At 38.5% G+C, this 13,684-nt stretch overlaps 1 protein-coding gene across 1 annotated transcript; it reads left to right on the top strand.

Annotated features, from left to right (window-relative positions):
* The first annotated feature begins 10,057 nt into the window (after window positions 1-10,057).
* Window positions 10,058-11,002, top strand: LOC130543089 (olfactory receptor 6C74-like). The gene has a single exon (XM_057308916.1). It carries the CDS (start codon window positions 10,058-10,060, stop codon window positions 11,000-11,002), a length of 945 nt encoding a protein of 314 aa, XP_057164899.1.
* The last annotated feature ends 2,682 nt before the right edge of the window (window positions 11,003-13,684 follow it).

The following is a 13,684-nucleotide window of genomic DNA, read 5'->3' as shown; positions in this document are numbered from 1 at the left end:
CCTATTCTCCTGAAGCTGTTTCAAAAAATAGAAACAGAAGGAAAACTACCAAACTCATTCTATGAGGCCAATATTACCTTGATCCCCAAACCAGGCAACAACCCCATCAAAAAGGAGAATTACAGACCGATATCCCTGATGAATATGCATGCCAAAATTCTCAACAAGATCCTAGCTAGTAGGATCCAACAGTACATTAAAAGGATTATCCATTATGACCAAGTGGGATCCATCCCTGGGATGCAAGGGTGGTTCAACATTCGCAAATCGATCAGTGTGATAGATCATATCAATAAGATAAGAGTCAAGAACCATATGATCCTCTCAATTGATGCAGAAAAAGCATTTGACAAAATACAGCATCCTTTCCTGATTAAAACCCTTCAGAGTGTAAGGATAGAGGGTACATTCCTCAATTTCATAAAAACCATCTATGAAAAGCCTACAGCTAATATTATTCTCAATGGGGAAAAGCTGGAAGCCTTTCCCTTAAGATCAGGAACATGACAAGGATGCCCACTCTCGCCATTATTATTCAACATAGTACTAGAAGTCCTTGTAACAGCAATCAGACAACAAAAAGGGATAAAAGGTATCCAAATAGGCAAAGAAGTCAAACTGTCTCTCTTCGCAGATGACATGATACTCTATATAGAAAACCCAAAAGAATCCACCCCCAAACTACTAGAAGTTATAGAACAATTCAGTAATGTGGCGGGATACAAAAGCAATGCTCAGAAATCAGTTGCATTTCTATACACAAACAATGAGACTGAAGAAAGAAAAATTAGGGAATCCATTCCATTTACAATAGCACCAAAAATCATATGTTATCTTGAAATTAACTTAACCAGAGATGCAAAGGAACTATATTCCAGAAACTATGAATCACTCTTGAAAGACATTGAAGAAGACACAAAAAGATGGAAAAATATTCCATGCTCATGGATCAGAAGAATTAACAGTTAAAATGTCTATGCTACCCAGAGCAATCTACACTTTCAATGCCATCCCGATCAAAATACCGAGGACATTTTTCAAAGAACTGGAACAAACAGCCCTTAAATTTGTGTGGAACCAGAAAAGGCCCCGAATCTCCAAGGAACTGTTGAAAAGGAGAAACAAAGCTGGGGGCATCACATTGCTGGATTTCAAGCTGTACTACAAAGCTGTGATCACAAAGACAGCATGGTACTGGCACAAAAACAGACACATAGACCAATGGAACAGAATAGAGAACCCAGATATGGACCCTCGGCTCTTTGGGCAACTAATCTTTGCAAAGCACGAAAAAACATCCAGTGGAAAAAAAAAAACAGTCTCTTCAATAAAGGGTGCTGGGAAAATTGGACAGCTACATGCAAAAGAATGAAACTTGACCACTCTCTCACACCATACACAAAAATAAACTCCAAATGGATGAAAGACCTCGATGTGAGACAGGAATCCATCAAAATCCTAGCAGAGAACATAGGCAGCAACCTCTCTGACATCGGCCACAGCAACGTTTTTCATGACACATCCCCAAAGGCAAGAGAAACAAAAGAAAAAATGAACTTGTGGGACTTCATCAAGATAAAAAGCTTCTGCACAGCCAAGGAAACAGTCAAAAAAATTAAGAGGCAGCCCACGGAATGGGAGAATATATTTGCAAATGACACTACAGATAAAAGACTGGTATTCAAGATCTACAAAGAACTTCCCAAACTCAATACATTGGAAACAAATGATCAAATCAAAAAATGGGCAGAAGATATGAACAGACACTTTTCCAATGAAGACGTACAAATGGCTAACAGACACATGAAAAAATGTTCAAAGTCATTAGCCATCAGGGAAATTCAAATAAAAACCACATGGAGATACCACCTTACACCAGTTAGAATGGCAAAAATTGACGAGGCAGGAACAACAAATGTTGGAGAGGATGTGGAGAAAGGGGATCCCTCTTACACTGTTGGTGGGAATGCAAGTTGGTATAGCCACTTTGGAAAACAGTGTGGAGGTCCCTCAAAAAGTTAAAAATTGAGCTACCCTATGATCCAGCAATTGCACTACTGGATATTTACCCAAAGGTACAGATGTAGTGAAGAGAAGGGCCTTATGCACCCCAATGTTCATAGCAGCATTGTCCACAATAGCTAAATTGTGGACAGAGCCGAGATGCCCTTCAACAGATGACTGGATTAAGAAGCCGTGGTCCATATATACAGTGGAATATTACTCAGTCATCCAAAAGAATGATTTCTCAACATTTGCAGCAACATGGACGGGACTGGAGGAGATAATTTTAAGCAAAATAAGCCAAGTAGAGAAAGACAATTATCATATGGTTTCACTCATTTATGGAACATAAGAAGTAGGAAGATTGGAAGGAGAACAGAGGGAAGAAGAAAGGGAGGGTAAACAGAAGAGGGAATGAACATGAGAGACTATGGACTCTGGGAAACAAACTGAGGTTTTCAGAGGGCAGGGGGGTGGTTGAATGCGATAGGCTCGTGATGGGTATTAAGGAGGTCACGTATTGCATGGTGCAATGGGTGGTATACACAAGTAATGAGGAACTTTACATCAAAAACTAGTGATGGTGACTAACATAATATAATAAAAAAATATTAAAAAATAAAATAAAATGGGATGACACACAAAAAATTTTTAAATTAAAAAATAAAAATCTCGGGGCACCTGGGTGGCACAGCGGTTAAGCGTCTGCCTTCAGCTCAGGGCGTGATCCCGGCGTTATGGGATCGAGCCCCACATCGGGTTCCTCTGCTATGAGCCTGCTTCTTCCTCTCCCACTCCCCCTGCTTGTGTTCCCTCTGTCGCTGGCTGTCTCTATCTCTGTCAAATAAATAAATAAAATCTTTAAAAAGAAAGTCTCCATTCATGATTTTGGATTTAATTTCAGCTCTGTCATCTGTTGAGTCATATATTTTAAGGCAAATTTAGACTGTTATGTCTTCCTATTATTATTATATTTATCATTTATTTTTATATATAATTTATTATTATAATTATTTTATTATAATGTATTTTTAATTATTATACTGTATTTTATACATGTTTGTATGTATACAAATGTTTACATCTTTATATCTTGTGATAGTTTGTCTTAATGTCTGCTTTGTCAAATACACAACTACCTCATCATCCCATGAGTTTTTATGGCATATATTTCATTCTCATTTGTCTATCCTTTACTTACAGCCTCACTATGTTCTTATACATCAACTATGTCCCTGAGTGAGCAGCATATAGCTCAGTGTATTTATTTATTTATTTTTAATCTGATAATCTTTTAAATTGGATATTTGGCCTATTTTCATTAACTTATTACTATACATTTGGGTTAATCCTTACAGTCTTACTGTTTTCTACTTATCTTTTTTTTTCTCCTTTTTTCTCCTTTTTCAAATTATTTATGCACATGGAACTCTACCTCAAAAACCAGAGATGTACTGTATGGTGACTAACATAATATAATAAAAAAATATATTATTATATAAAAAGAAAAAAGAAAGAAAAGAAAATTTCTAAGCTTCATCTTCAAAGCAAGTTAAAAAAAGGAATTTTTATTAAATCATAATGTACATATTTTTAAAGTTCTAAAACATAACTATATTTTTTCAATTAAACACATTCAAGAAACCAGGTAACCATTAGGTAATCACTATACTGCTTTTGAAAAATCACAGATTACTTTTGCAGTGTTTTCGATATTTTTGATCAGTAGAAGCAAATGTTATGGATCTTTTGTTTCTGGCTTTTTTCGTTCAACATTAGTTTGCGTGTTTACCAATGTTGTTTCCTGAACGTGTGTTTTGTTCAGTATTTGTTTGAATATACTACCATTTCTTTATTCATCCTCTTCTTGAAGGATGTTTACATTTTTATGAGTTTGGGGTTTTTACAATTAGTGCTACAAACACATTTTAAGGATATATATGTGAATTTCTAAGATGTGTATATCTCAGAATATATATACGTGTGTATATATATATATATATATATATAACATTTTTACTTTAAATCTGTTGTGTATTGGGGCTCTGGGTATCTCAGTCAGTTGAACATAGGGGGCTCTTGGTTTCAGCTCAGGTCATGATCTCAGAGTAGTGGGATCAAGCTCTGTGCTCAGCAGGGAGTCTTCTTGGAGATTCTCTCCTTCTGCCCCTCTCACAATTCACACTCATTATCTCACTCTAAAATAAGTAAATGAATCATTAAATTTTTTTTCTTCTGTATTATATATATACACACGTGTGTGTGTGTGTATTCACACACACATAAATATGAAATTGCTGGATCATGCAGCAAATATGTAAAATATGCTCAACTTCAATAGATTTCCAAATTTTAAACTTCCAGCCTCAGTGAATAGGAGTTCAGGTAATCTCATTGACACTTGGCACTGTCTGAATTCTGCATTTAGCCTTTCTGGTTTGTGTGAAATTGTATTGTACCATGGTTTTAATTTATATTTCCCTCATCATTAAATAACCTGAACATTTTAATATAACATTGACCATTTGTATGGTCTCTTCTTGTGAAAGAACTCTGCAAATATTTACCCCAGATTTCTTTTGTTTCATTATCTTTTCCTTACTGATTTGTAGATTTGTCAGATTAAAAATAGCTTCTCCCAGACCGTGGCTTCCGCTTTCATTTCCTTAATGCTGTCTCCCAATAAATAGAAGTACTTAATATCATTGTTTTTTTATGATGAATTATTTTGTCTTGGTCAAGGCATTTTATTGCCTTCCCCTGAACACATTAGGATATTCTGCCATGTTTTCTTTTAGATGATTGTTATACCATTTACATTTATTTATTTATTTTTATAATAATTTTTTATTATGTTCTGTTAGTCACCATACAGTATATCCTTAGTTTTTGATATAATGTTCCATGATTCATTATTTGTGTATAACACCCAGTGCTCCACACAATATGTGCCCTCCATAATACCCATCACTGGCTCATTCCAATCCCCCACCCCCCTCCCCGCTGAAGCCCTCAGTTTGTTTCCCAGAGTCCACAGTCTCTCATGTTCATTCCCCCTTCTGTTTACCCCCCTTCATTCTTGCCTTCCTTCTCCTACCGATCTTCCATTTTCTTATGTTTCATAAATGTGTGAAACCATATGATAATTGTCTTTCTCTGCTTGACTTATTTCACTTAGCATTATCTCCTCCAGTCCCGTCCATGTTGCTGCAAATGTTGAGAAATCGTTTTTTCTGATGGCTGAGTAATATTCCACTGTATATATGGACCACAGCTTCTTAATCCAGTCATCTGTTGAAGGGCATCTCGGCTGCGTCCACGATTTAGCTACTGTGGACAATGCTGCTATGAACATTGGGGTGCATAAGGCCCTTCTCTTCACTGCATCTGTATCTTTGGGGTAAATACCCAATAGTGCAATTGCTGGATCATAGGGTAGCTCAATTTTTAACTTTTTGAAGGACCTCCACACTGTTTTCCAAAGTCGCTATACCAACTTGCATTCCCACCAACAGTGTAAGAGGGATCCCCTTTCTCCACATCCTCTCCAATATTTGTTTCTTGTCTTGTCAATTTTTGCCATTTTAACTGGTATAAGGTGGTATCTCCATGTGGTTTTTATTTGAATTTCCCTGATGGCTAATGACTTTGAACATTTTTTCATGTGTCTGTTAGCCATTTGTACGTCTTCATTGGAAAAGTGTCTGTTCATATCTTCTGCCCATTTTTTGATTTGATCATTTGTTTCTCACATATTGAGTTTGGGAAGGTCTTTGGAGATCTTGGATACCAGTCTTTTATCTGTAGTGTCATTTGCAAATATCTTCTCCCATTCCGTGGGCTGCCTCTTAGTTTTTTTTGACTGTTTCCTTGGCTGTGCAGAAGCTTTTTATCTTGATGAAGTCCCACGAGTTCATTTTTTCTTTTGTTTCTCTTGCCTTTGGAGATGTGTCATGAAAAATGTTGTTGTGGCCGATGTCAAAGAGGTTGCTGCCTATGTTCTCCGCTATGACTTTGATGGATTCCTGTCTCACATCTAGGTCTTTTATCCATTTACATTTAGATCCATGGCTCATCTTCTGCATTTCTTTTCTTTTTTTTTCTCTTCTTTTAACTTTTCTTTTTTTGGTATGCTAAAGAGTAAGGGTCAAGTTGAATTTTCTCCATTTGAATACCCACTTGAAGCAGCATCGTCTACCTTTATCGAAGGACTATCACTTCCCTACTGCATTAGATTGTCATCTTTGTCATAAATCTGCTGATGTATATTTTATTCCTAAGTGAAACAGAGAAACACAAATACTGTATGATCTCATTTCTTTATGAAACCTAAAAAAAAACTCATAGAAACAAACAGTGAAATGGTGGTTGTCAGGGGCTGAGTGGTGGGGGAAATGGGGAGATGTTGGTTCAAAGGGTACAGACTTTCAATTATGAAATAAGTAAGTTCTGAGCATTTAAAACAGCACTGTGACTGTAGTTAACCATACTGTAATGCACATATGAAAATTGCTCTGAGTAGAACTTTAATGTTCTTCCCATAACAACAACAAAATGGTAAATATGGGAAGTAAAGGAGGTGTTAGTTAACCTTACTGTGGTAAACATTTCATAATATATGGGTGTATCAAATCATCACTTTGTACTCCTTAAACTTACACAAGGTTATATGTCAATTATGCCACAATAAAGGTGGGGAAAAGAGAATATTCTGCTTCTAATGTTTTTTTTTTTTTTTTTTTTTTGGAAATTACATCAACTCTTTCCACACCTTTTGAAAGAATACATAAGAATTGCACTGTTGCTCCCTTAAACAAAGCACCAAGATGTACCACAAGAAAGTGTTACAGCCACTACGGATCCTGTGTCACTGAGAAACAGAGCGACAGAAATTAAGGGTATAGAGAAAACCATTTAATAGAAGGCCCTAAAGTTGCATACATGAAGAATGTGGCTTGGTGGTCAAAGGGAGAGCAGTGGAAGGAGGATCCAAACACCCAGAAGGACTTTCTCAGTATCCTCCCAAAAGCCTGAAGAAAGCCAGGGTGTAAGCCAGCTCTTTTTTACCATAAAATCAATTCTGTGAACAACAGTGCTCTGGCCAAAGCACATACATCACATGTAGAAAATTGTAGTCTAGACTTTTACTTCAAATCAGTAGCAACATTCAACTTGGGATTTTAGAAACCCTTGGGAAATCTTCATATAATTTCCTTGAAAAATCTTGGCAGAGAACAATGCAGACGCCTGGGAGTCAGCATCACCACAGACAATGGGAGATAAATAGAAGGGTTGCACCAGCATCTCCTATCCTCAACAGTGACCAGTTACCTGCTCCTAGGACACTAGTCATGCCTTTACGTTCTGCACCTGTCTTTTCAGCATCTCATAGAGTTTGGAGGCCTGCTCTCTGTTCACTGCCTGGGTCCATTCTGCTTGTTGACTATACGGTCTGGTGGGAAAAATATCACAGAGCCTCAGACTTGCATGTAAGCAACTACTCATTGTTGATGCAGTAAAACAAGGATGCTTCTCCACACGGAAAGTTCGGGATGTGATGGAGGAGCACTAAATGCTTCTAAAATGCACTAAAAGGTGTCTTCAAGCAGGGGAACCCATTACATGGAGCACTGCAGCAGAGAGACCCTTGTCTCAGTAACACCCAGGGATAAACAATAGAAGAAGCTGTCTATTCCTGTTAAGCAGTATAGGAGGTACAGCAATGTTACATGTGAGGTGGGCTATTACCCACTGGGGATTGCAGAGCCAGGACTTTCATCAGAACTCTAAGTAGTCTGGGAGTCCAGCTTTAGCCCAGATTGGAGGTAATGAAATATGGTTGTTTTATTTTTTTAATAATTTTTATTTTGTTATATTAGTCACCATATAGTACATTCCCAGTATTTGATGCAATGTTCCATGATTCATTATTTGCATATAACACCCAGTGCACCATGAAATATGGTTGTTTTAATCTGTCCGATCCGTTCTAGGCTTTTAGTGGTCAAGGCTGCCACATAGCCTTGTTGTGCTATGAAACATTCTGGGCTATGGAAACAGGGCTTTGTCAGCAGAACACTGGCAGCATGAGATGCACATTCACCCCAATCAGGAACAACAGACTATGGCAGATGTGTTTCCTTCTCCTCTCCTTTCCCCTCAGCCCACAGCAAGCTCTTGATTTCTTGGAAGACAATAGCTGCGTGAGGAGGAAACCCTGCCCCCCATGAGGTGACTCTGTGTGTGCCTGGCCTCAGGGAACCTGGTGGCTTGCTGGACGTATTGGGTCAACAGGAACAGGAGACCCTCCTTCAAGCTGTCCACTCAGGGGTAAGCAGTTTGGTTTCATGAGCAGCCCTTCAGAGGACCTGGCCCACGGTGGGTTAGTGAGAGTGACACATCCAACACTGTGAGTCTTTAACCTAGTATTGAGGTGCTAGAGCCAAACACCATCGTGACAGAAGATGCTGATTGAGAGGACTGAAGAGAGAAGATGTTCACTGAGCTTTGATATAAGAGTGAGTATATGAGAGCCAAGTGTCCAGCATATCCACCTAAGTGGGTTAATCCTATGACCTACTGTCACTCCCACCTCCATCACAATCCAGCATGAACCCTGGGTGGGGGTGGTGGTAAATCCTGGATTTCTACTTTATGTCATGTTGTTGAGCAGCCCATAATGTCTCTGGTCTCCTGTATTTCTATAACATCCTTGTCTTAAAGTAGATCCTCTCTAAGCCTGGTGTCATTCCACAGGTCAATAACTCATCAGTGACTCTAACTAAGGATGGAAACTATTAAGTAAAGCAAATTTTTCACTTCAGGTTTAGAGATCATCAACAGTACATTTGTTTCTCTTTTAAAATATTTTAACACCATATGTGGAATCAGTAAGGGCTCTATGATGTGGAAACTCTAGCTCAGGAACCAGCTATATGACCTAAGCTCTCTGGAACTCTCTAAGCCTCCGTTTCTGCTTCTGGAGAAGAAGGGGCTCATGGTTATTTTGTAGAAAAATAGAAATACTGATTATCAGTGACCAGCATAGTACTAAGCATAAGTCCTCAACATATGATGATGATGATAACTTGGACTATAGAATGTGTTAGGAACTCGTCAGTCTTGTAGCCAACCGCAAAGTTGCTCTGGGTCACTCGAGACGTCGAAGTCTCAAAATTCATCTGGTAGCCGGCCAGCCAGCCTTCATAGCCCAGCACCAAAGCGCCCCGGACCGAAGGACCGGCAATGTCGAAATCCACGTCGCAGCCCAGGTTGATGTGCTCCCGCTTATACCCCGTCTTGATTTTAGCATTTTTTTTCCCTGTGTTTGGTGAGAAGGATGAATCAAAGGTCAGCTTCAGTCCACGTGCAAGATGATCTTCCATAGTGATCTCTGTGCCTAGTGTGTTGTCAGTGTATTTTTTTTTTTTTTTTGCATAATACAGTGTCCTTTTGTGTAAAAAAAAAATTTTTTTTTACACAAATTATCTCATTTAATCCTCACAATGACGCTACAGGGGTATTACTGTTGTTGTTATTTCCATCTTACAGTTGACAAAACCAAGGCCAGATTGTAACTTGTCCCAGTCACAGAGGCAGTGAGTAGAAGGGGAACTGGTATGCAACAGCCCTTCCCCACAATCTGAGTCCACACCTCCACAGACGGCAGACTGCAGCGTCACCTCACTTCGTTCTATACATATCCTTGCTTACAATTACAGGTAACTCTTCAATGCAGTGATACGTTTGTTCTTTTCTCCAAAATGGTTGGTAAGTAACATAAGGTCTTTTCAGAAAGTGAAGTTAACAAAGGTTAACGTCCTTTTCAAAGATGACCCATCTCTCAGGAGTTAGAATTCAGTATTGAACTCAGTATTGAACTAGTCTTGAACTCAGGTCCTTCTGATTCAAGAACCAACTGCGTAAACAAATCAGCTCTCAGCCTAGCCAACTTCTTGGATAGGCAAATAATCATATGCTCCTCAAAACTGTTTGTGTTCCCTGATGTCTTTATTGTAGGTTAAGACCAGCAGGGATGCCGCTGTAGAAAGACATGCCCATGGAAATGGGGAATGGGACAACTGTCCAAGAATTCATCTTGGAGGGGTTTCCTGCCAGTCAGCATATGGGCAAGGTCCTCTTCCTCGTGCACCTGCTGGCGTACCTGGCATCCACTGTAGGCAATGCCATCATAGTCACCATCACCTGTGCTGACTCCCGGCTCCACACACCTATGTACTTTTTCCTCAGCATTTTCTCCTTCTTTGAGTGTTGCTTTACAAGTACTGCTATTCCTAAGTTGCTGCTCATCTTTCTATTAGGCAGGCAAACCGTTTCCTTTCCTGCCTGTTTCATACAAGCCTTTCTTATTGTATTTCTGGGAGCAACAGGTTTCCTCCTCATAGCAGTGATGTCTCTGGATCGGTATGTGGCCATTTGCAAGCCTCTGCATTATCCAATTATCATGAACCTAAAGAATTGCTTCCTCCTGGTCACTGCCTGCTTCACATTGCCCTTCACTCTCATCACTGGCCCACTAGTGAAGATTTCCCAGTTATCCTTCTGTGGACCTAATATCATCCCCCACTTCTTCTGTGACATCGGTCCCCTGATTCATCTCTCCTGTTCTGACACCAGGTCTTTTGAAATGTTGGCTTTTATTTTTGCTGTGCTTATCCTTTTGACATCCCTTATCATAACCCTCATTGCATACAGCAACATAGCTGTCACAATTGTGCAACTCCCATCAGCCAAGGAAAAAAAGAAAGCTTTCTCCACCTGCTCATCTCACCTCATAGTCCTCTCTCTGATGTACGGCAGCTGTGTGTTTATATATGTGAAACCAAAGCAAAGGAACAGGCTGGACTCCAACAGGGAGGCTGCCCTTGTGAACACAGTGGTGACCCCGCTGCTCAACCCTGTCATCTACACTCTGCGGAACAAGCAGGTCCACCAGGCTCTGAGGGAGACAATGTGCAGAACGAAAATATCAAGATAAAAAAAAATCAGATGGCCTTGGAGTGGAAGACTACAGAGAACCAGGTGTCTTCATTCTGGTCAACAATACGAGGTCTAGTGCATTTTGTCTGGCATACCTCACTTGAACACTGCACATCCCTTAAAAATTGAAATCTGTTTTTCAAAAAACACTTTCCAGAATTTTTATTCTTCCCTCTGATATAAGCCATGTGCTTGAAATTTCCAAAATTTTGTAGATTTATACACTTTTTGTTTCACTTCTCTCTAGCCATAAACATGGAACAACAAAATTAATAATGATTTACCATATATAATTACATATATAATTAAAATTATAGAAGGTTGTATATTATGTTGTGGTTAGGAAGGATAGTACCAAGTCTTGGGTCCACATTCCTTCCATACCTAGCTCAAGGAAGTAGTGGTCCTAGTACCCTTCGCCTTGGAATATATATGGTTTGCATCAGGTATGCTCTGAAATGCTGTTCTTGGCCCTTAGCTTAGCTACATGTATATGCATCAATCTCATGCCAGAGGGAAACAGAATTCTTCTAAGGCTTAGACCGTTCTCTAAGGAGAGGGAATGGCCATAGCATCCCTTGGCTGACCAGCTCCTATTTCCTAAATTATTTATGTTAGCTCCAATCCCTCAGAGGCATAATACATACATATGATTAGTTCCTATCTTAAAGCTGTTACCACAGATTGCTTGTGTATTTCAGTGGAAGCGAGCACTTATTTCATACTTCTATAATTTCTCCCAAAGATTCAAGTTGGGGGAACCTAAGTAATTTGCTTATCTACTTCATAGTGTAATGAAAATAAACAAATGAAACATTTTTTCCTGGTTGACTAGTTTTGTAACTGTAATGTTATCTTCTGATTGATAACCTACTTTAAAAACAACATTTCCATGAACTCAGCCTAAACTTTTGTACTTTTTGCATCTATTTTCCAGCTAGGATGTGTCTATTTTTCTTCAGAGGGAAAATCTCCAAAAGATTAACACAATTTTTATTTTATTTTTGAACCAAAACCTGAAGCTGAATATCAGAATCATTTTATGAAACACATTCTACACCATGATTAGATCCCATATGACCTTCATGGTCCTATGATAAATTTGAATTTCATCTGATTGACAATGAAGAAATATCAAACATGTCCTAAAAATTCACAGATGATAACCTTGTAATCGATGATTACATTGTATTAACAGGAGTTTGGAAAAGCCAAGATCAGAGTGGGAAAATGTGTACAGACACTGTACCCATTCTCTTTCCCAACAAAAGAAGACAGGCTTAGGGAAGTGGCAGTAGGGTCGAATGCAAAGGGACCAGATTAGACTCTCAATCATTTGCCCTGGACAAGGCTGGTGCTGCCTTCAACTAACTGGTCAACTCCAAAAATACGTAAGTCTTCTTCTTCATAAAATATGAAGATTGTGGCAGATAATCTCTAAAGTCCACTTGAAAATACTCATGGACATAGCAAAAAGATGCTAAAGGAACGTGGTAATGATGTTCCAGCCTGAGAGTGGAACTCCTGAAGAGCGTATGGAGGTAGATGAGTTTCAGTAATTTAGCAATAAATCAAGGAATCATGGTCAAACTACTGAAAAGAGTGTGAGTCTTCCCCCAAGGTTTTAGCCAGGATTTGATAATTATTTATTATATTGAAAGTAACTAAATGAATTTTGTATTACCTTCAGATAGAGTATGATTGAAGAATGAGCTTGACAAATATAAAAATGAAGACCAGAAATCCAAAACGGAGTCTATAAATCCAGGAATGGTCATTTCTAGCCACATATGGTCCCCAGTAAAGGACAAACCCTAATGTGAAGATTAATGCACTAGATTGTGGTCCCATAAAACATTTTATTGAGACAAATTTCCTAAGCTAATTCTATATTTATGATACTTCCAATCATAAAAATTAAACCACTTCATTGAGGTATGATTGACATATAAAAAGCTGTGGTTATTTAATGTTTACAACTTGATGTGTTCGGAGATAAGTACACAGCCTTAAAACCATCATCACTATCAATGCCATTAACCTCTCTATCACCTCCAAGAATTTCTTCCTGGCTCCTTTGTTGTTGATTTTTTTGCCCTTACATAGTAGGTAAAAGCATTTAATTTAAGATAGATCCACTTAGCAAAATCTGAAGTAAGCAATAAAATATTGTTAATCACAGGCCCTATTTTATACAGAACTCCAGAACTTATTTATTATGTATCACTGAAACTTGATCAATACCTACCTATTCTCCCTCCCTTGGGTCCTGACAACCACATTCTACACTCTACTTCCGTGTATTTGTTTAGATTCCACATATAAGTGAGATCATGCAGGGTTTCAGGCCTATTTTACTTAGAATAGTGTCCTACAGGTATATCCATGTTGTTACAAGTGGCGGCATCTTCTTCTTTATAAAGGCTGAATGATATTGCATAATGTGCATATGCCGCACTTTATTAATCCATTCTTCTATACATGGACTTTTAGGTTATTTCCACATCATAGCGATTCTGAAAACTGCTGCAGTGAACATGGAAGTACAGGTATCTCTTTGAGATCCATATGTCAATTCCTTTGGATATATACACAGAGGTGGGATTGCTGGATCAAATGGTAATTCTATTTTGAAATGTTTCAGGAAAGACTATACTGTTTACCAGAGTGGCTGCACCAA

Source organism: Ursus arctos, unplaced genomic scaffold, assembly GCF_023065955.2.
Source record: "Ursus arctos isolate Adak ecotype North America unplaced genomic scaffold, UrsArc2.0 scaffold_71, whole genome shotgun sequence".
Lineage (NCBI taxonomy): Eukaryota > Metazoa > Chordata > Mammalia > Carnivora > Ursidae > Ursus > Ursus arctos.
This window is presented reverse-complemented; position numbering and strand designations above follow the sequence as displayed.